This window comes from Limulus polyphemus, unplaced genomic scaffold (genome assembly GCF_000517525.1).
Source record: "Limulus polyphemus unplaced genomic scaffold, Limulus_polyphemus-2.1.2 Scaffold217, whole genome shotgun sequence".
Lineage (NCBI taxonomy): Eukaryota > Metazoa > Arthropoda > Merostomata > Xiphosura > Limulidae > Limulus > Limulus polyphemus.
The window spans coordinates 367,901-390,943 of NW_013665827.1; the positions used below are offsets into that span (position 1 = coordinate 367,901).

Genomic DNA, 23,043 nt, shown 5'->3' on the forward strand with positions numbered 1-23,043 from the left:
ATATGATGTGGTTCATATATTATTGTACAGGCTTCTTTACTTTCTCTCGGAAATTCTGGTATTTACTATAAAACATAAGTCTGATGAGCTGAGTTTCAAATTTAAGTCTACAAGCATATAGCCTAGACCTATATTAATGATGTAGCGTTATTTTTATGCAGTGAATAATTAGTTTTTTCTTTCCATAATACTCAGTTGTAAGTTGGCTAACTGTACGTTGATACAAAACAAGCAGGACTTCCTATTATGTGATTTTTAATAAGATCTTTATGATTTTTGTGACTTTGTTTGGGTTTGTCCTTCTTTTTTAGCAGGTGAAGTTAGTAAAATGTGTGATAAATGCATATAACATTTGCATGTTAACATGTTACTTGTCAAACAATACAGTGTACCATTAAGAAGTGTAATATTTGTGTGTAAATTTGTCAAACAGTATAGATATTTGAGGATCTGGTATGTAGAACAGTAGGTGTAGGAATTTTTTGTAGGTTGAATGAAAAAACATAACATAGTATAGAAGTAGAAGTGTAAATCAAACACTTTATTTGTTTTGAATTAAAATAAAGGTGAAGAACTGCCAATCACTTGATTGGTTAGGACTATTTGTTATAATTTATATTGAAAAAACCATTATATAAATGAAATGTATTAAGTAAAAAACTTAAACTACTTATGTTTGAATTGTAATTAAAATACACACAGCCAACAGGTTGAGAATTCAAAGAAAAAAAAGACTAGACTGTTACAGTGATGCTTAAATCCTTCAAACGTGTTCACTATTCACTTTCTCTCTGTAACTGATTAGTCGTAAAGCTGGATTAGAATAATCGTAAAGTATCTCTGCTCCATGACAGTTGTAGAGCAGTTCCACTAGATGATAAAGTAGGATACAGTACAACTATCCTATGAAACAGATAAAATATGTTATAAAAAAAAACAATGTTGTATTAAACTAGGAATAAAAATAAGTGGAAATTTCTTCAAAAATATAATTTAGAATAGGTAAATGATAGATTTTACTTACTGAAATTACACTGTCAGTACACTAGTGACATCCAGTATGCAGCAGCAGAGAAAATTACCTGACACAGATATAGATCAAAATCTAAAATGTACAAGCAACATTTAATGCATTTTAACTTAACGTCATTCTGTTTGGGTTTCATTTAATAATATTCTGGAAAACTTATCTTTGACATATGTCATATGTACCTTAACTGTTATTGATATATTTTCTTCAACATTTTTGCACTTTGTCTTTATGTAAAAAGTTAATTTTTATATGGTCAGGTGGTTAGGGCACTTAACTTACAATCTGTGAGTTGTGGGTTCGAATTCCTGTCACACCAAACATGCACGCCCTTTCAGCCATGGGGGTGTTATAATGTGGGTCAATCCCACTATTCATTGGTAAAAGAGTAGCCCAAGAGTTGGTGGTGGGTGGTAATGACTAGTTGCGTTCCCTCTAGTCTTTTACTGCTAAATTAGGGCTGGCTAGCACAGATAGCCCTTGTGTAGCTTTGCATAAAATTCAAAACAAACCATTTATTTTCTCAAATATTTTATCAGACATCTTTATTGGGTTAACACTAGAACCTCTAGGATTTCACTCAAAGCTAGAATTGCTATACTGCTGTCATTTTTACTGCTAAATATTACAATGCCAGTATTAAAATGAAAGACATTATTGGATACAATCAAAAGTTTTATTTTGGAACATCAAATCAAATGTAATTACAGCTGAGACACTGTATAAAAATTAACAGTTGTGCAAAAAAACAAATTAATAATTTAAATACTTTAATCAAATCAGCATATTAAAAGAAACAAGTCAGTAAGCTGGTATAAACAGTTATATGTACATACAAAACTTTGAATACAAACAAGTAGGTAAATTACTCTAAACAGTATATTTTCATAAAAATATTGTGAAGAAAATTATGTGACTCACATTATAAACTAGCCTAAGTGTCAAAATCCATGAAAGTGAAACACATTTCAACTTCCCTGTACATTTATCAGAAGTTCTGTTTTTATTGTATTTGGCTACCTGGCATTGTTTTATTTTATGCGTTTCTCTGAATTCAGGCTGAAATGCTTGGTCTTTGCAATTTTCTCAAATATGTTTTTGTTGGAACTCTGAGGCTAGTTTCAAGATGAAATATTTTCTCCAGGTATTCTTTGTACAAAACAAGGGAATTAAAGGCTGCCAGTTCCAGGACATAAAATGTAGCAACTGGCCACTGACAAGAACCAGCTTTTACTGTGTAGTGACATGCCATTTGGTCTACAATATCCAGTCTCTACTTTGGTTGTAAAAAAACACAGTCTCTGGTTGTTGTTTTTTTTTTCTTCTCAGTAGTGTATAGAGCTGAGAGTGCAAACATTTTTTCTTGGCTTGCACTTGTAAACAGTCAATGTATCAAAATCACTATGTTTCAAAATTGTACTGGTGTACAGTTTTGGTTGTAAATTTAGCAGAGATGGTGGAAGCTCTCTTCTTAATTTGTTCAGTTACAACTTAGCTGTTTTTTTTTTTCTGCAACACTTTTGCCAGTTCAAGTGAAGTAAAAAAAATTGTTTGTAGTTACATTCCTCACTTTTCCTAAGTAAGGTGCCATCAGCCTGAGTGCCACACTATAAGTCAGTCTCTAACCAGCTGGGTGAGTTTCATCTTTACTCAAGTAGGGGAAACCATTCAGAATATATTTTGAGGCAACATCTACTGCCAGCCAAAACTTTATTCAAAGTTTGTCCATTTTGTTTGCTGTGTGCCGTGTCAGGCAACACTGTGCTTTTGTGGTAAACAGCTGCTCATGTACTGCAATGTTCTTTCCCGACTTGTAGCAGACAATGCTGTTTTCAATTAAGACATTCCAAATCTCTGATGTCAGGGCAAGTTTGTTTGTTTGAAGTTGGGCATTTCTCATTGCTTTCAAGTCAAAATGCAAAAATCTCAGTATTTCTCGAAATCAATTCCTTGGGATTATCTCAGTAAAAAAAAAAATTCCCCATTGTGCAGATCAAAAGCTCTCCAGGTAAATGTTTTTGCTGCCATAGGCCCCACAAACATATAACTGTGCAATAAATGCTTGTAATTCCTTCAGAGATATTTTCCACAAATCATTGTTTTGCACCCTATACACCTCTGCCTCAGTACATCATTGGATGAAGGGTAGCATTTGCATATTAACCAATAAGTGAGAAGTACTGAGAGGGCTATGAATTTGTGTAACCTCAACACTGCGATTCATAATTTCACATATTGTTCTATCCTTCCCAATCTCCTGTATACCAGCTCGCACTGGTAATGCAACTGTAGTTGCTGTTGTTGGTACTGTACTGGCAAAGCGGCTGGAGCAGTTGCTGCAGGAGATGACACACGTAAAGTGGCTGGTACTGCAAAGAATTTTCCAGGACTGCTACTTCTGCTACGACCTCTTCTGTATCTGGAAAGCTGTTTTTGTGGTAGTGGCAGTTTCCTCATTTTCACTTGCAGGACTGGTCTGTTTCACAAAACCAGGACTTATTGCTTTTGTGATTTCTCACATTTCCCACATCAGAATCATTTTCTAACAAAGTTGTGAGCATCTCTATTACTTATAGAGTGGACATTCATCTTTTTTTAGCCATTTTTGAATTTCTGTCAGTTTCTCTGTTACTATATATATATACTGAAATGACAGACAAGCAGACACCACTTCTCATGGGAATTTATAGAATTATAGGTAGACTATGCTAAAATGCATTCACATCAGCCAACAGACAGACATCTATTCCTTGAGACTTCAAGGGCCAAAATATAATCAAATTCTAATGTAATGAAAGAGTTGGGAGCTCAATTGGAAGTAGAAATGACAGTAAGATCTATACTGAAAGTGCAAGCTACTTGCAATACAAAAAAAAAGAATTGTGTGTTGTTATAAATAAAAGCAGATATAGTAAACAGCAGTCAAATTGACAGGTCTTTGATGGTTCAGGTAAAAGTGATTATAACATTTTAAATTTTGTGATTCTGCCTTTGAAACACCTTTAGAGTATTTAACCCTTTCTCCACAAGCATCTTTTTCTGTGCATGTCAAGAGGTTTTAGTGAGTTAAATTCAAAAATTACTAAAACTACTTTCTTTTCATGGTATACCAATAACTATAGCATAAAAATGTAGCTAATAATCTATATTTTAATACTATATAAGTTTTAATTTTATAAGGCGATATTTAAAAAAATCCTTAATTTCCATTAGTATGAGAATTGTGACATTTCTTTCTAGGCATCCCCTCTTCTCTAATTTAATCATCACCCTTCCAAGAAATATTAAATTTAATGTAAATTACTCATTATAATTTTGTCATCACTTGGGCAAAGCATAATTTACATAGCCTTGAATCTTATTTAGTTACAGAGCAATAAATTAGGAAATATGACCCCTCATGCCACACCCACCTGTCACATCCTCTCTTTCAGAAATTGCCAATAGTCCTCTCTGATGTTGAATGCTATATTATTTATAACCAATAGAAAAATAAGGTTTTTCATCTATCAAATGACGTATTATATTACACTTCCTGTTCAAGCTTTATTCCCATGGAAAGCACAATGATGAGCTTAGATGAATTTTTAATAGCTCTTGTTGCATAGTTTGAAAAGCTAGACAAATTGTGATAGTTATGGGACATTGTCTGCTTTCTGCTTGTTATTATTCTGTCTTTTTTGGTGCATTATTTAATTAAATAAAAAAATATTGAGTGCAGTACTACCATTAGTATAAAAAGTAAGGTTAAGTGTCATCAACAGTCAACAGCAAATAAAAGAAAGAAGACCCACCTAAATATATTATTCCTTGTATTTCATGTGTATTCTTTATTTATTATTATAAAAGTAACTAAAATGTAAAAATTAGAAACTTTTTAAGTTATATAATATACAGATTTAGGAAAAGTCATGAATGGACAAGAGCATATCTTTCATCCATGCAAAGACATTTAAATTTTAAAAGTAAAAACTGTGAAATTAACAGCCTTGGCTGTTTTCATGTTAATTGATTTTTTCATTGTTTGTACATTTCTTTATTTTGGTTCTCTCACACACACTTCTGAAATATTTAGAATCATATGCACTGAGTGGTCAATGTAAATCAACATCTCATCTAATGTGGCACTACCAGTTGTTAGACAGAAATAAAGTTTTCGAGATAACGTCACAGTATAATCTATCATATAAAGCTATGATCAATTTGATGGTTAAACACATAAAAGAACTAGTTGTTGACAAGATAAATTGATCATTAGAACAGCCCTACTGTCTCTTCGTAGCCAAATGAGCCATTTTTTTTCAAGTTCAAAGTTTTGCACTACATCTGAATGTAGTGATAAAGATGCATGATAAAAAAGAAAGATTGTCAAAAATCAACAGTATTTTGTAAAATGTAGGTGGTATGTGTCATAATGTAGATGAAAGATGTGTATATCCCATGTATGCAGCATAGCCCAGAAAGTACTAGGAAATATTCCATTAAAAATCTACATGATAACAGTATAATATACCATACTAAGTGTTTATAAGATGTAACTGTGAGGTATTGATATTCACTGATGTGTGACAGATAATTGTTAAGATTTGCAATAAGCAACAAGCTTAGGAAGTGTTTTTTGAAAAATAAATCAAAGTAAAAGAATGGGCTTAATCATTTGAGTGAAACAAGGATAAAAACATTTTTTATTTGATAGTGAATAACTGGGGTCTTATTTTGTATTATTGGCTGGCCTTAAGTTCACTGATTAACTGCTCTGATTACTAGAGCTGGTAAAAAATTACTGCTTCTCAATAAAAAAGACAAAGGAATTGTGACTACCACACTGTTAAGTCAGATAAAAGTCCTAGTGTGATAGTACACAATCCTAGATCACCTATGTAAATGATCCTTTCCTTTATACAAATCCATGGGGAACTAACCCCAACTCATACTGGCTCTTTATCATCCCTCCCTTTGGATATGACTCTCACTTCATAAGGTAGATGACACAGAAGCATGGCCAAGTAAATATAAGTTCTGAAGTGGTCACTGTGTTTTATAGTTAGTGTAAGTTTATGACTTTTCTCATCCTGTTTGGCTAAAAAATATGGTCTTTTCTCAGTTATAAAAGAATAAAATATAACAGTTTTTAACTGCTACATATATTAACTTGTCACATATTGCGGTATACCATTTAGAGCTGGACAGTTAACTCGATTAATCACTATAATTGATTACACTTATTAATGTCATGAATACAATCAAATAATTTAAATTAACTGTTTGGGTTATTAATATTTTCATTTATTCCAACAATCCAGGTAATTGAAATATTGCCATTATGATTTCTTATTGTTATTTTCAATTAATTCAAGGTTGTTCAGCTTAATCAATTAGTATCATAACTTGCAAAAGTAAACAACTAATTGAAATTAGGAGTTTTAATTATTATAGATTATTATTTTTTGATTATTCTAACTATCCATGTCTCATGAGAATAATCAATTAGATGTATGTAGTCATTTATTGAACCCAGTTGTTAATCGACTGTTGAAGTCCACTAATCATCCAGCTCTAGTATTATGATAAACAAGATTTATGTGTTAACTTGTCATATAGCATATATTACAATGTTTAGTTTGTGTAAAATCTCTGTTAACTTCTTACATGATATAGAAAGTGGTATCATATTTGTGTTTTTTAACTTGTTTTATTCAATATGTATTATATGTGATTTGATAGGGAGCCAAGGTAGGGAAGTTGACATTAAAGACTACAGAAATGGAAACCATATATGACTTGGGTCAAAAAATGATTGAATCTCTCACTAAAGAAAAGGTTCAAGCTGGGTTAGTGACATAATTTTGTATGTACAATATGTACCAATTCCATATAGCTATATGGGATTCTTTATTAATTAATAAAAGAAAGCCATAAAAATGATATGACTTGTAAACTAATATATTGGAAGCTTATATTTTTTGTGTGATAAGATAATAGATATTTAATTTCAATAAAATAGTTTGAAAATACTTAGTAAGAACTGTTGTTTTTAAAGAGTTTTTAAAGTATTAAATGAAATGAAATGATTGTTGGTAAAATATTATCCTGTGTCTCATCCATGTGTTTAGTTTGATAAAAAGTACTTTTTCTATCAGTATCTCAAACATGTGTTTTCCTTTTAGTGATATCATCACTATTGACAAAGCTACTGGAAAGATCACCAAACTTGGTCGATCATTCACGAGGGCTCGTGACTATGATGCTATGGGTCCACAGACGAAGTTTGTGCAGTGTCCAGAAGGTGAACTACAGAAAAGAAAGGAAGTCGTTCACACTGTCACTCTCCATGAGATTGATGTTATCAATAGTCGAACACAAGGATTTTTAGCTTTGTTCTCTGGTAAGTAGTAGAAGTAATCAAGAATATATGGCATTTATAGCTTACAAACATCTTATACAATAAGTAAAGCACTCCAGAAACTTTCTGTACTTGCTCATAAAACATTTATGAGATAAAAACATAAACCAGCAAGTAAGAAAGGTAAGAGGTCACATGCACATTTTAAATACTGCATATGCATACAACAAAATATAATGTTATGTTTTATCCCAAACATATTGGATAATTTATATAGCATAATGTTGAAACATTTTTAAACAATGTTCCACTTTCACTTCTACACTGATCAGAGAAGTCTTGCCTGTAAACAACTCACTGATCCATTCCAAAACATAGGATTTAATTTGTTAAGAAACTATCATAATATAATGTATATAATAATCCATGTCTTGTTTCTCATGTGGTTATCCTTCTGAATTAGTGATTTATTATTACAGGCTTCATATTCACATTTTTATGATGTCCTATTTTGGTCTGAAAATTTAATGATGAAGCATTGCTTTGAAATTAAGTATAAGAAACATAAGTGCACTGTATAGAGTAGATTATAAACTATTTATGTCACTGTAGAATTAATAAAGTGGTTTGAGTAGTAAGTTATGCTTTCATGAGAAAGTGGTTAGATGGAGTTTCTGCAATAATGAACAGAGGAATCTAATGGAAAGATTAGAAAACTTGGCAACAAACCACCTGTCTCTGTTTTTTTTTTATATTCTTTTCCTTGCAGAAAAGATTTCTGTGACAAGATATTAGATAAGCTTAATTAAGTATAGCAGGTATTGAGCATAAAAAAGTAACTATCAAAATAAAAGAAAATGTGTACATTAAACATTTACATCTTCCACGACTGTATACATCTTTATTTTTATTTGTTGGAATATTCATTTTGTTTTTTTCCGTAATTGTGGCCCATAAAATTTTTTCTTTATTATTTCAGTATGTGCTAGCTTATAATTTGTCTTTTTGTAAAGGTTTCTGTCTTTTGACAGGTTATTTTTGATTATCAAGTAAAAATAATCCAAAGTCCAGTCCACCTTAAGGAAAGTGTTATTTTTTTTTACCTTAACCTACAAGTTTTACAAGCTACATCTGTGGATATGCTTAACTCACAAATAAAACTTGACAGTCACTTGTACAGTATCCTTTTGTATCTATAACAAATAACTAACACGCTCTCAAACTTGGTAATCGATCAATAACACAGTAACAGATTCACTAACTAATCAAGTCACTGACTCTCATGTTTTTATATACCACAATAATTGTTTCTTCCCAAATCTCACAAAAATTCCAGAATGTCAAAATTTGGACATGCTGGAAACTTCTAGGTATCACATGTTATCAAGACATAATGCCAAACTAGCAAACAACATAAAACATCTAATTATTATAAACATAGCCTATAACAATATGTTACTAAAGTTTCTAAGAATTATACTAACAAGAATCTACAGGTAGTTTTGTATAACACAAATCTGGTAATATTGGCTATGTAATTTAAATGTTAATGTAAAATATCCCATGGTAAAATTAGAAAAATATATATTTATGAATTTCAGATTTTATTGTGTCATTAGCATCTGCCATATGAACCCTATAATTTTTATTTATATATAAAAGTAATTGATATTTAAATCGGGTTTTGAACAAGTGTTTAAAACCCTAGAATAGTAAATTTTCAAATTAAAGATTTATTTTAAAGGTGTTAAATAAGTCATAAAAGTAACATGTTAAGTATCATAACATTTTTAATATTCATAATATTATAATGATATACTTTAAAAAAAGTATAATTATGTGTTAAAGGTAATATTGTAATATTCCTAGTGCATAAAATAAAATGTTCAGTATTTTCAATTATAATTGTTATTTGATTCCATCTTGTCTAGAAAATATCAAAGTAAGTATGTGAGAAGTACGGTTATTTACCAGAACACAAGTGTATGAATCCTGTTAAATAGAGCAAGATGGAACAAAGCACATTTGTCATAAAGACAGTACATTTTTATTATACTTATGGTTCGGTTATGCTAATAACTGCAAAGTGTTTTTTTTTAAATCACAACAGCAACTGCATACTAAGTTTTTAAGACTTAAAAATGGGAATGTCATTCAAGTGGAAACTTTTTCTACCAATCTTTGAGACAAACTTGTAATTTTTTCTCTGAAAATAAAATGTTTTTTTTTCTAGTGTTTATTTCTCCACATTGGGAATAAATAAACTTGGATAAAACTGATGAAAATCATACCTTGGAACACAAATATGAGACCAGTTATGATAATGATTAACCACTTTGTTGTAGGCATAACTGGTAAAAGAAAAGCTAATGTCCAAAAACATAGTTCAGTGACAAATATGTTTTTAATTGTTATGACAAAATGAGAGAATTCTAGTAAAGCTTAATTATTTTGCGAGTTCACTAAACTGTTAGAGATCTTGGTTTTAAATTTGTACCAGTAAGATATTAGATTTTTTTTTAGAACTCTGACATCCACTGTCTTGTTTTTTTGAACCAAACTTAAAATATATTCTTCCAATGTTTATCACTTGAGTACAAGCAGCCAGAAATGTACTTGTAGTATGCAATAGCCCATGATTCTTTACTTGAAGCAGTCACAAGTATGGGAAGCTCAAAAGTATACAAAATATACAAGGATACAAAATATCTGAATGTCAAACCTAAATTTAATTGCATTAAGCAAAGACCAAGTTTATTTTCAAAAGCACATCATCCATTCAAGGACCTGTGTCAGTGAACATAAAAATTTTGAATCTTTTCAACTGTTTCATTTGTTCTTAGGCATATGTGCTTGTAAATAAAAGAACCAGGCCACTAAGAATGACCTGTAGTTAAAATAAAGAACAACTCACAGTCACTGGTCTGATGCAGAAAGCGGTTAAAAAAGTTAAATCCTTACTGTGTTTTTGCAAGAGACATAGTGACAGTGCTTTCAAACTCCACTTCCAAGTGGTACAAATGGATGAGAATGGTGACCCATTTTCCTTGAACAGGATGCATCCATTGCAGGTTAACCTCTGCCTAATAACTAGGTACCAATCAAACAGTTGGGTAGACTGGAATAACTGGGGTTAATTAAAGTGTCTTGCTCAAGGACACAACAGCATGATGCAAACTTGCAACCATCTGACTAAAAGTCCAAAGTACAAAACCTCTGAGCCTTGTTGCCCATGCAAAAAGCAGTACAGCTAACTTGAAATAAGAATTAACTTGTATTTCAATGACCACAATTTTAGTTTTCGTTTATTGATGTAATTTGAATTCATGATCCAATCTGAAATGAATATGGAACTGAAAATGCTTATACGACTAAAGCCATTTTTGTTTAAGCTCATTTTAAATGTCTGGGATTAGTTAAGGTTATGAGAAGCCACAGCTTTGACTAAAGACAAATGACTCACAGTAACACTGCCCTAATCCTAATGTCAGACAGATGTGAAATGATTTTGTTTCTTACAAATCCCAGCATCTTTCAATCAGAAGCAAGTTTTATATTTTGGAATTGAAGTTTTAAAATACTTGTAACAGTAATTACTCTTCATTTTCAGTGCTTAATTTGGAATATAACAGCACAACCAATATTTCAGTAATTATTACAGGAAGTGTAAGCACAACCAATATTTTAATAATTATTACAGGAAGTGTAAGCACAACCAATATTTCAGTAATTATTACAGCAAGTCTAAGCACAACCAATATTTCAGTAATTATTAAAGCAAGTCTTTAAGCACAACCAATATTTCAGTAATTATTAAAGCAAGTTTCTAAGAACAACCAATATTTCAGTAATTATTACAGCAAGTCTCTAAGAACAACCAATATTTCAGTAATTATTACAGCAAGTCTTTAAGCACAACCAATATTTCAGTAATTATTACAGCAAGTCCCTAAGCACAACCAATATTTCAGTAATTATTACAGTAAGTCTAAGAACATCCAGTATTTCGGTAATTATTACAGCAAGTTTAAGAACAACCAATATTTTAGTAATTATTACAGCAAGTCTTTAAGAACAACTAATATTTCAGTAATTATTACAGCAAGTCCCTAAGCACAGCCAATATTTCAGTAATTATTACAGGAAGTGTAAGCACAACCAATATTTCAGTAATTATTACAGTAAGTCTAGGCACATATTGTACTTCGGTAATTATTACAGCAAGTTTAAGAACAACCAATATTTCAGGAATTATTACAATAAGTCTCTAGAAATGAACTGAATAAAGAGAATATGAGACAGTTTGTAGGTCTAACAGTCATTATTAATGATTTCAACATACGGGGCATCATACATATAATAGAAGTGCATTGTGATTATGAAAACCTTGGTGTTGAATATAAATTGCTTACTCGTGTCTCTTCCAGATGTAGTTTGGTTTTACTTTAGTTCTTTTAAGTAAAACGATATCTTTTTTTGAATTTGCCAGACTTTATAAATAATGCTTTTCCTATTAAAAAATGTTACAAACCTTGGATAGATAATTATCAAGCTATTTTATGCAGTGTTTGGATTTGCATCTTCATCAGGAGCATGTCAGGACAACAGTATTTTAGCACAAGCATTCTAATCATAACAACAAGTGTATATCATATTAAATGTACGTATTAATGCCCACAAGTTTGAATATATATTTTTGTTTATCCTTTTTATACATGAAAAAGTTTCAGGGATCACTTGATTTTTGATTGTCTAGCTATATCAGTTTTGTTTTTAAATGTGTTGTGTAGGAGATACTGGAGAAATTAAAGGAGAAGTCAGAGAACAGATCAATGCCAAGGTTGCTGAATGGAGAGAAGAAGGTAAAGCAGAAATTGTGCCAGGTGTCCTTTTTATTGATGAAGTTCACATGTTAGACATCGAAAGCTTTTCTTTCCTTAATCGTGCTATGGAAAACGATCTTGCTCCTGTCCTCATCATGGCTACCAATCGAGGTATCACAAGAATCCGTGGGACAAACTACCAGAGTCCCCATGGAATTCCCATTGACATGTTAGACCGTCTTGTCATCATATCAACTACTCCATATGAAGAGAAAGAAATCAAACAAATTCTTAAGATCAGGTAAATTACTTATTTGATTCAAAACTTTGATATATCAGTACAATAGAGACCTCCTAAATAAGTGTTATAGTATTTATAAACATTCTTAATGTGTTGAATGAGCTGTGTAGTAAAATATATTGATGTACAGTCATAATGTTTCTTCTTTTTAACACTTATGGATCTCTCCATAGAAATAATTAGCACAGCAGAAGCTGGTTATGGGTTTTTAGTTTAAGTATTCTTTAACACTCATAGCATGCATTGGAAATGTTATTATTATGTGGATTCTTGTGTATATTAAACTTTACTGTACCCCTTATATCCAATAAATATTTAAATGTCAGGTTTATAGAGACTCTTTCCTTTAAACAACACAAGTAACTGTAACAGGATGTGGGTAAACAAATCATCCAGATTTATCCTCTTAGAAGCATTTCACTTCTGGCAGAATTTAAGATTGTGAATCTAACAACATGGCTGAAGTAATGACAGTTTTTCATTACTATTATTATTAACATAGAGCTTGTAGTCATTGTTAAAATATTGTATAGCAAGCTAGTAACCCTAGTGCCTAATTGTGTAAATGTTTAATAACTGTATCATACATTAAACTTCTTCTTTCATCCTGAGTAGATGTGAAGAGGAGGATGTGGAGATGAGTGATGATGCACTGATAGTGTTAACACGCATCGGTATGGAAACAAGTTTACGTTATGCCATCCAGTTGATTACAACTGCTAATTTAGTGTGCAGGAAAAGAAAGGTAAGTTAAACAAAGCAAACATACATAGATAATCTTTTATGAATAGGAAACAGAAAGTGATATTTCTTTTTAAAGTTTCCACGTAAGCATGTTCGTGTAGTTTTCTATAAAGAACTCTGTTTCTGATTGATATTTTTTAGTCACTTTAATAGAAAATAACTTGTATGTTCATAAAAATGTTTGGTACTTAATGCCTTTGTGTTTCAGACTAAAATATCAGAGAATTTTTAAGTTGTTATACTAAATTTTTGGTTCTTGTCATTTTTATTTTAGGGCACGGAAGTGTCAATAAATGATGTGAAACGGGTCTACTCACTTTTCCTGGATGAATGTAGATCCACTCAGTTTCTTAAGGAATACCAACAAGAATTTTTATTTAATGAAATGAGTGAGTTTTGATTCTGTTTAGTTATACAGCATAATTTCCTGTATATATACTTTTGAATTTATTTTAGTAGTTATGTCATCGTTTATTATTAAAAATTGCTATGATTAGGATTAATGATTTTTCCTCTTAACTGTTTCAGTACTGCCCCATTGTGTTAAAGAAAATGAAACAATCAATGAGTTAATGTTTAGTGAAGTGAATAATTAATTCAAAAATATAATTACAGTGTTTTGATCCATAGTATAGTGATGACCCAATACTGTGGGTCAAAAAATTTACCTACAGTAAAAGTTACTATTATTGTATTTTTCAGTAAATTAGTAAGTGAATTAAATTTAAGCATTATCACACATTGTATGGCATGTTAACTACATTAATATCTGTTAAATGAGTTAGTGTCATACATTTTATATGTATGAACTATATAACTTCAAATCATGCTTTTATGTTAATATATTTTCACTTAGATGCCGAACCAGGTTCAGAAACCATGGAAACAAGCTGAATATAAGTGGTAATTTTGTTTATGCTTTTTGTAGAAAACTAAGATTTTGTTTTCAACACAACCACACTTCATTTTTATAAACCTGTATCACCCATTGAATGCTTATTTAAAACAACCACGCAGAAACCGTTCACTTTGTTCAAAATAAAACTTTTTCTTTCAAATGGCTTTGTCATTATGTTCCATAAGAATAAATTTTAATTTTAAATGGATTTGTTTTCTTCTCACAAAGGTTTTAGAGCTTCTTTTTTTTTTAAGATGGAGATGAAAAAGATATCTTGTTATTATAGTTTACATCTACTTTTTAAAATAAAGTATAATAGCCACTTGTTTCTTGAGTACGAAGATATTTTGGTCCTTGTTGATCATTAATCAAATACTTTCACTAGTACAAATGTGAAACACAGAAAAATTTTAAATAGATTTTATAATTGTGTTAAAACTGCACTAGATAAATGTCATATTGTTTAGAATTGCAATATGATATTTTAATGGTTCTGCATTCATGTAGAATAAAATGTTCTGGGGGTGTTTTTTTTTGCATAAAGATACATTAAAAAAAGATAATTTATACACACTGACACATATGACGAATTGCATCATTTAATACTTTAACCTGTTCATCACCATTGATGAAATATGTAATGTATTAGTGATATGAAACTGGAATTTTGACACTGGGAATAAGCTCATGTATTCCAAACACCTTTTATTCTTGTTAATGCATAATACAAGGTTAAATAGTTTTCAGTACTAGTTAAAACATATAAAGAGACCAGTAACAGGAATACCTCCCCCCACCCTTTCCCTTAAAAAGTTTAAATCTCTGTCATATTGAAATTTTTCTAACCCACACAATCTAGTGTTATTACAAATGACTATGAAAGCAAGTACTTAATGTACAGAAATGTTAAGTAAGTTCACCTGCAAAAGCTTTTATCACAAACATTGTCCATTTTCAGGAACAAAAAAGGGTTTATGAACTACTTTACATGCTTTTTTTAACGATACAAAAAAAGTCAGCACTTGTATATGAATAGGATGTAAAATGCTTATCTTTTAAAAGTGTATTATTAGCTGACATTTTAGACCTGTGTTTCAATTATTATAAGTTGGAAAGTTTTCTTTTGTGAGATGACTGAATGAGTTATATAAACGTGCAGGTTTTTATTTATTCTTATGAAAATTTTAAAATGTTTACATCATCATTAATAGTCAAAAATGGGCCTTGCAGTATATGAGCTGAATGTCCAGTTGTTTCTCTGCATCAGTTTTGGACTTTTGAAAAAAGAGTACAGAAAAATGTGTTTACATGTTATCATGCAATCAGAGGACAAAAATATGCAATATTTCTTTGTCATCTCTTCAGTGCCTGACTCTAGTAATTCATATTAGAAAATAATCTCAACAGTGTTTCAAAACTTTATAACTTAAGTGTTTACAAGCTCATGTTTAAAGAAGGTTCAACTATATAAACCTTAATGGTTTAACTTTTTCATGAATATCACCTATAATAAAAATGTAGAGTTTAGAACTAATACGTTTACTATAAACACTATTACACAATAAGTTAGCTTTAAGCTTGTGCATCTCAAGAGTGATTTGAACAACAGGTACATCCCAAAGACTGATAAGGGATAAAATAAAAACACTTAAAAATATTCAAGAAAAGTTTCACCAGTGAAGATGTGTTTAAATCAAGGTATGAACACTTTGGCACAGTTTTTTCCCCCTTTTAGGATTGGTAGAAATGCAAAGAGCTCATTCATCATTAAACCTTATACAGTTATATTCCCAATATATATGTACAAAACCTCCCAGATTTGAAAATACACCTTAATTAATTTTATAGTCTAATTTCTAATATACTTATATCTAAAACTTGTTGATCATTATTACAAGAGACTTACATTTCAATTTGTACAAAACTTTAAGTTATATTTTCCCATGTTATAGGTAAATCTTAAATCCCTATGCTACACACATATTGCTACTATTAGTTGTTACTTTCCTAAGCGTTTCTAGCAAAAGCTCTACCAAACAGGCATGAATTATAAACCTATATAACCAACATACCTCAACCATAATAAGGGAAATTACATTTGCTAACTTTTCCATTAACTTGTATGGGCAACTCCCATACTATAAAACAATATTCTACAGTTAATATATGTATTTTTCTCATGTACAATAAACAGTGGTAGACAATAATAATAATACAAAAAAGCTGATGAAAAGTATTGGAAAGTACCAAGTTGGTGTCTACGGTGGGACTTGTTGAGGTAGTCACAAGATTTCACTCATAATCTGCAGTCTTCTTTGAAGGAATCAGTATTCTTGAGTATAGAAATGAAAAGCATTTATTCAAACTCCAGAGTTCAGAACTTGAAGTATGTATAAAGGAGTGTATCAGTACTTCTTGGCCTTTTCATGGATGGGTAAGGCTTGTGTTAGCAATTTGCTCTCACAAGTTGTTAGATCCTGAAGCATTACAAAAATAATATCAACTTGCTTATCCTGGTTTTTAAAACTTGATTGTCAAAATATGTTTTTTTTTACCAGATGGTATTGTATCAGGCCTTTCTGTTACTTTACAATATTCACAAACTAAACAAATTTTGAGCCAGTGTTCATGTAGGAATTTAAATGTGGACTTTACTTCCACCATTTTGTTTGCTGCCTTGAGAACGCTCTTTTATTCTGTCTTGTAACCTAAGAAGAAGCCCACTGAGTACATCATGGTTGTGGAGCTTTTTTCCAAAGATTAACTTGCGTACACTGTCATCGTAAGTTAGTAAAGCCACCATGTTCTGTAGAAGGAACCCCTGACAGTACTCTAGTAGTTGCACTGCACTGTAAACTTTAGCATGAATGTACATTGACACCACATTATCAAGATCTACATACTTAGAACATCGAGCTTCACAGAAGCGTAATAAACCATCAAGCTGAAAGAAGTTTGCTGCTGCCATCAACTGAAAAAATGAGAAAGAAGACCAGTACTTTACTTAATCATTGAACTCTACATGCTTTAAGCTGTATTTAATATACAAATAATGATTTTGTTTTTAATTCGACCTCCACTTTTAAATGATATTCAATACTTTCATGTGGAATTAAACTTGAACTAGCTCTTTCACAACTATAACAATACAGTAGATGCTTCATAATGACGAACTTTTATGTAATGTTAGAACTACATCAATAGACATACAACACTGAATTACTTGTTAAATACCTTTATAATTCAATTCTATCATGTATGAAACTTTTTGAAATTACCATGTCATTATATTTTCAAGAAAAATGGGAAACTTAGCTCATAGTTACTAATGGTATCAACTAAATTATCCACTCAAACATACTATTAAATATGTATGTATATTTGTATAAATGAGACCAAAACTACATGCAAAAATTCCTTTCTTCTCAAATACTGCTACAGAAAATGTTGTTATTTAATTAACTCTGAAACCATGAGTCAATTGTGCAGAAATAATTTTTTTTTTATGGCAACTTTGAACAAGAAAAATCTACCAGACCAGTTTCTGACATAAAACTTTAGACAAGTTTAGGGTTTTAATTTCTGCTTCAAATGTTGAACTTACAACTGAAACTATGGTAAACATGACAATCTTCCAGGGTATATTGGCCAGATTAGCATTAAAAACAGGTCTTTTGCAGTTAAATTATTTGCAAATAGCAACAGACTTTCACCAAATTCTTGACACAAATGAGGGAAGAACTCATTTTCAAGCTCTTTCTCTGCAAGAAGTAAATTGATGAGCATAATAGTTGTATTATTTGATAGTTTTAATACTAAATAATTGTTGACAGAGTTTCATTGGTTGTAAATAACACAGGGTAAAAAGAAAATCCATAAATAATTTTAGTCAGTACCTACCTCAAGTATATCATGTTGATCAGCATCAAAATCCTCACAGCCTCCTTTATATAGATACTGCATAACTAACTGTAAGTAAATTTGTAAATATTACAAATTATAAAAATACTTTGGAGAAAGAAATATCCAAAAACGTATTATTATTAGGTGAGTGATTTGTTCCCATTCTTATATACTCTGATTGTCAGTCTGTTTACTTAAAGGTGTCCAGAATTTATGTCACCCACTTTTGATCCAGTTTTCTTATAGGCAAGTTGGAACTTGTGCTAAGTTTAATAGTACTGAACAAAGAATAATAGTAAAATTCAAACTTTTGTTCAATAGGTGGTGATATCACAGAAATTTACAATATTTGTATATAGACAAGTAGTAAGCAACTTCATATAAATTGGTAATAAGATACTGGGAGAGACTGACAGTGTCATCATAATTAAGAAATTTCATTCACTTATTTAGAAACTTTCTCCAATTCTATAGGCTACTTTTTATTTGTACACATAAACAGAAATAAACTTGGATCACAAGGTTATATATACCAGATGCTTGAATAGAAGTTAGTCAAAAATAAAATACTGGCTATGTTGAAATGTTTTTCCCAAAAAGTGTTGAAGTGTCTTTGTGTGTCTATACACATTTGTGCTATCAATATAAAAATCCTTTTGATAATCTACTAAAAGCTAATATTTATTAATTGTTTGTAACAGCTTTGGATAGTTTAACTACAGCACATAGGGTCAAACATCTTACCTGAAAGATATCATACCGAATGTCATTGATCTGGACAACAGGAGGCATGCCATCACTGGATTTGGCTGATAGCATGGCTTTAAATCGAGGTGAAGCATTTACTAAAATGATCTTGTGAGCATAGAAGACACGCCCTTCAACTTTGAACTGGACATCAGACATTTCAGGATTGTTGACATATTTTGGGTCTGTTACAAAACAATAATAAAAAACAGCTTGTTTTAATTTTTTTGTCAAGCTTAATTAAATTCTAATTTTACAGACCTTTGATAGGGGATCACACGTATTAAATCAAGGTTTTGCATATTTAAAAAATGACTACTTATAAGCCTTAAAAACCTTTTCGGATTCTCTGCTGAAAAACAGGAAAGTTTACTTTAACCCATTAACTGTGGATAACGGATATTTCCGTCATCAAAGTTCTATGGCTCAGCTGTGAATGACGCAGATTACCGTTTTATTGTGATTGATAGCAACTCAGTTTTATCTGCGAGTCAGAAAATGGCAACTGAGCTGCTCCTGCCACAGTAAATGGGTCAAAGTACCAATTCTTTTAATCACTAGCTGTCATAAAGGGACAGTCACATATACTAAATACATAACAATAGTGTTTCCCAACCTCTTCCAGTCCAAAGTATACTTGCTTAAATAAAGTTGTTGTGTGGCTCACTAATCCCTCTCCCCTGCACCTTATGAAAACATGACTCCTACTACCATGTGAACAACAAAGTCATTAGAGAGTAGCATGATCTATTGCCTCATGTCTGTACACTGAAAGAGCAGCAAGACAGAATACATTTTGATTCTGTGTACAAACCTAGTTAATATAAATGACATATCATTTATACGTTTTCTCGTGAGGCTTTTACTAAATTGCATGGCACACCAGTTGAAAAACACTACACTTTTAGTGACCTTAACAGATACAAAATGCAATTTGTAAAATTCTTCTATAGACAGCACAACATTTACTAGTAAAATGCAAACATAAAGACATGAACAAAAACACCATTACTCATGTAATATTGCTTTTGTTGTTTTATCCCAATTAAATTTTAAACATTGTTTATTACATAAGCAACACTGCTTACCAATTCTTGCTCCTCCAACAAGAGAAACATTATGAATTTCTTTTATGAACTCTTTTCCATAGCAACTGGAGAAAATGTCAGCTAAGAGAAGGCTAGTGCCTTCATTCTGTAAGTAGAAAAAAATTAAATGCTATACCACAAGTTTTTTATAGAGAGAATTGAGTATGTTATATTAAAATGATTTTGGAGCCACACCATGTTGCTACATCAAGTCAAGCTCTATTCAACAACTTGTATACGAGGACAATGGTTTCCTAGTGCCCATTTCAATGGTCCGATCACATAGGTGCTGCATCAAGTAACTTGATCATTATGTCTTCATACTGAATAGTATGAATAACAATTTCAATCTCCAGCTGCTTGATGCATGCAACAGTTGAAGAGATATGTCATAGAAGCACCTTGTGTCACTTTTCCATATGGCAATCCTTCTATATTTTACTGGATGGCTTTTTGCCACTGACCTTTGTGTTTATGAATTCTCACCTGTTACAAGAGACTGCATTTTGCTTACCATGACTAAGGTTACAATTTGTGGCAAGTCTCTTTCTGGATGGTCCTGGTGCCCTACCATTCATTCATATTCCTTTACTTTCCAGTAAGTACAAGGGATATCTCATCTCAGGTCTGAATACATCTTTATGAACCAAGTTCATGAAGGTTTTGTGTCAGAAAGGGCTGTTACATACCCTTCCCAAAAGCAATTGATTTTGGTGGCATCACACTACCTATGGAAAATGAAACAATTTCAAAATGTAGTTCTGATACATTCCATTCCACTGCAACTTTACATTGGATGTAGTTGTCATGCAACCTGCTGCTTTATATGTCCAAAATCATTTTAATATAATGAACTCACCCCTATACAACTTGTTATACACATCAGAGTTACTAATGAATTTCTTAATTTGTATATAATTATCACAAAAATGTTCTGGCAGTGTGTTTGATCATTTCAATTTGTTTCACCAACTGATCAATTTTTTTGTTGTTTAACTAAAGGATATTTTGTGTTGTTATTTTAAAAAATAATTCAAACCTTGCTGTGTCTGAAGATTGTGAAGAGCAAAGGCAAACACTCATCCACAAACTGAGAGCTGCAGTCCTCAGGCCAGACTTGTACAAAGTCCTGAAGAATTTGATCAATGATATTCCCCAGGTGACACTCGTAGGCTGTAGCCAAGGTCTGCATCCAGCAGTGGAGAGTCCAGGGCACACCTATATAAACATACAGCTTGGTTAATTTCCTCTATAATAAAATCTGGAAAACACCAAATATATCATATAAATGTAACTACCACACCACTGAAATAAAAAACAGTAATTTGATAATTTACAAGACAGAAAGCAAAACAGTTTATGTTAAGGCTAAATTATTACTTAAATCTATGTTCTCTCTGTTACAGGTTTTCAAAAAAAGAAAATACTTTTTTAAGCTTTTACCTGGAAACATTTTTTTCTCTGATCGAGTACAACACTGCCTTCTTTTCTGATGAGCAAGAAGTTAAATTTTTTCATTTTTATTAGTATTTAGTTGTCATATTTATTATTCAACATTTATTGATAAAACTGTGAAAGTAACAAATAGTTTAAAAAAATCAAGTAATGGTGCTAAAACCTTCACAACATGCCCTATTGAAATCAATAAACTAGACAAAATGAATAAAAACATTATAACCGGAGCACTTTCGAAAGGTGGACTTTTCTTCTTCAAGGGCAAACTGAAGAACAGTTTGACTTTAAAGAAGAAAGGACCACCTTTCAATAGCGCTCGGTTTATAGTTTTTATTCATTTCTATCAAGACTTCTTGAACCTACGTGTTTTTCTAACATCAGGAATAAACTAGACAAGTGATTATCAATCTTAATTCATGTTATTTTTTAAATCATAATGAATTTACTGCAATAGCTTTAAAATTTCTTTCTACAGGTGTCACACCTCTGATGAATCAAGACTCACCTATGCTCCTCAGATCTAGTGTACTTTCCAAGTGACTGTTCTCTGAGCTCTGATACATAGCTTCTTGTAGAGCTTTCAACTGAGATTTTGTCAGTCTGATGATCTGAGCATTTTCTGAGCCACTGATGTTACTACCAGTAGTTGAACGGTTTAAATCATCCACAGATACTGGCATAATCTACTGGCAACAATAGCTGTGTCATTTCAAACATGGCTGGTAAACATATGTATTTTAAACCTGTTCTTTATGATTCCCCAATTGTTTACTTTTTTTTTCCAATGAAAATCTTATTAATTAAATGACTCGGACAGTATATTTTATATGAATAATATTTCTGTCTGTGGGTTATAGTTTAAAGAACAGTGTGTATGCATGTTAGGGAGATCAGACAATATCACTGTCCAATTTTCACACTATATTAATACAATAGAGCAGTTCATGAGATAAAGACAACAAAAATACAATCTTCCTTAATTACCTGAAGTCTTGCAGGTCTTCTCTCATTGGTTAGTTGGTTGGCTCCTTCAGCTAAGATTTCTTCAAGAGATAGCATTTCTTTGCTACTACTAGATATAGGGTGAGATAGGAGTTTATGAAGTATTGTTCTCTGCCCATGGGCAGCTGCTACAGCTATGGCACTGTAGCAACCCCGCTGAGCAGCACCACCATAGCTCAACGAGTCCCGCAACATTGTGGAAAGAAAAGGATGGGCCCCATAGGATAGCAACACACTTACCAGCTCCAAATTTCCTGGAAAGTAATTGTATAGTAAATAGATTTAATCAAAGATTGTTATGAAAGTTCTCTACTGTTAAACAACATTTAAGCTATGAACCTTAGCTTAAGTTACTGAACACACACACACTGTCTGTCTACTTAAAATGTTATAATTTCTTTTCAGGCACATATTAAAATGTTATCTGCAAATTTAGAAAAAGACATTAGCGTACAAAAGTTAAAATCAATCTCTCACTTTATTTCCAAAGCCCTTATAAGATTAGAGTGAGTAGAATTTTCTTTAATCTTATGCCACTCAGAATACACACAATGAATTGCTACTTGCATTCTCCAACAGCCTACTTGTTCAGTCAAAACAGGTTTCAGCATTTTTTTTTTTTATGTTCAATGTAAATATGCTTGTTTGCATTTCACTATTACTAAGACGAATTCATAGATTATCAAGACAGTATCTTAACAAAGATCAG

General features: G+C 31.4%; 2 protein-coding genes across 5 annotated transcripts in view; one reads left to right on the forward strand and one right to left on the reverse strand.

Annotated features, from left to right (window-relative positions):
• Positions 1 to 21,987, forward strand: part of LOC106478497 (ruvB-like 2) — a 44,246-nt gene extending 22,259 nt beyond the window's left edge. For 2 of the 3 annotated variants that reach the window (XM_013939049.1, XM_022382109.1), the window contains exons 6-11: positions 6,755 to 6,861; positions 7,198 to 7,415; positions 12,164 to 12,497; positions 13,113 to 13,242; positions 13,516 to 13,630; positions 14,098 to 14,299. In XM_013939049.1, coding sequence (XP_013794503.1) covers positions 6,755 to 6,861; positions 7,198 to 7,415; positions 12,164 to 12,497; positions 13,113 to 13,242; positions 13,516 to 13,630; positions 14,098 to 14,135 — 942 coding nt within the window. In that variant the 3' untranslated portion in view covers positions 14,136 to 14,299. Of the gene's footprint in view, positions 1 to 6,754; positions 6,862 to 7,197; positions 7,416 to 12,163; positions 12,498 to 13,112; positions 13,243 to 13,515; positions 13,631 to 14,097; positions 14,300 to 21,807 lie in introns of those variants that run through there. The other variant, XM_022382110.1, reaches the window with a different exon arrangement.
• LOC106478495 (ankyrin repeat and BTB/POZ domain-containing protein 2-like) overlaps positions 14,849 to 23,043 on the reverse strand; it is a 112,094-nt gene continuing 103,899 nt past the window's right edge. For both annotated transcript variants that reach the window (XM_022382107.1, XM_022382108.1), the window contains 7 exons: positions 22,317 to 22,588; positions 21,838 to 22,015; positions 20,917 to 21,095; positions 19,878 to 19,983; positions 18,787 to 18,974; positions 18,040 to 18,108; positions 14,849 to 17,110 (listed from right to left, as the gene is read on the reverse strand). In XM_022382107.1, the coding sequence (XP_022237815.1) occupies positions 16,778 to 17,110; positions 18,040 to 18,108; positions 18,787 to 18,974; positions 19,878 to 19,983; positions 20,917 to 21,095; positions 21,838 to 22,015; positions 22,317 to 22,588 (1,325 nt within the window). In that variant the 3' untranslated portion in view covers positions 14,849 to 16,777. The remainder of the gene's footprint in view (positions 17,111 to 18,039; positions 18,109 to 18,786; positions 18,975 to 19,877; positions 19,984 to 20,916; positions 21,096 to 21,837; positions 22,016 to 22,316; positions 22,589 to 23,043) is intronic.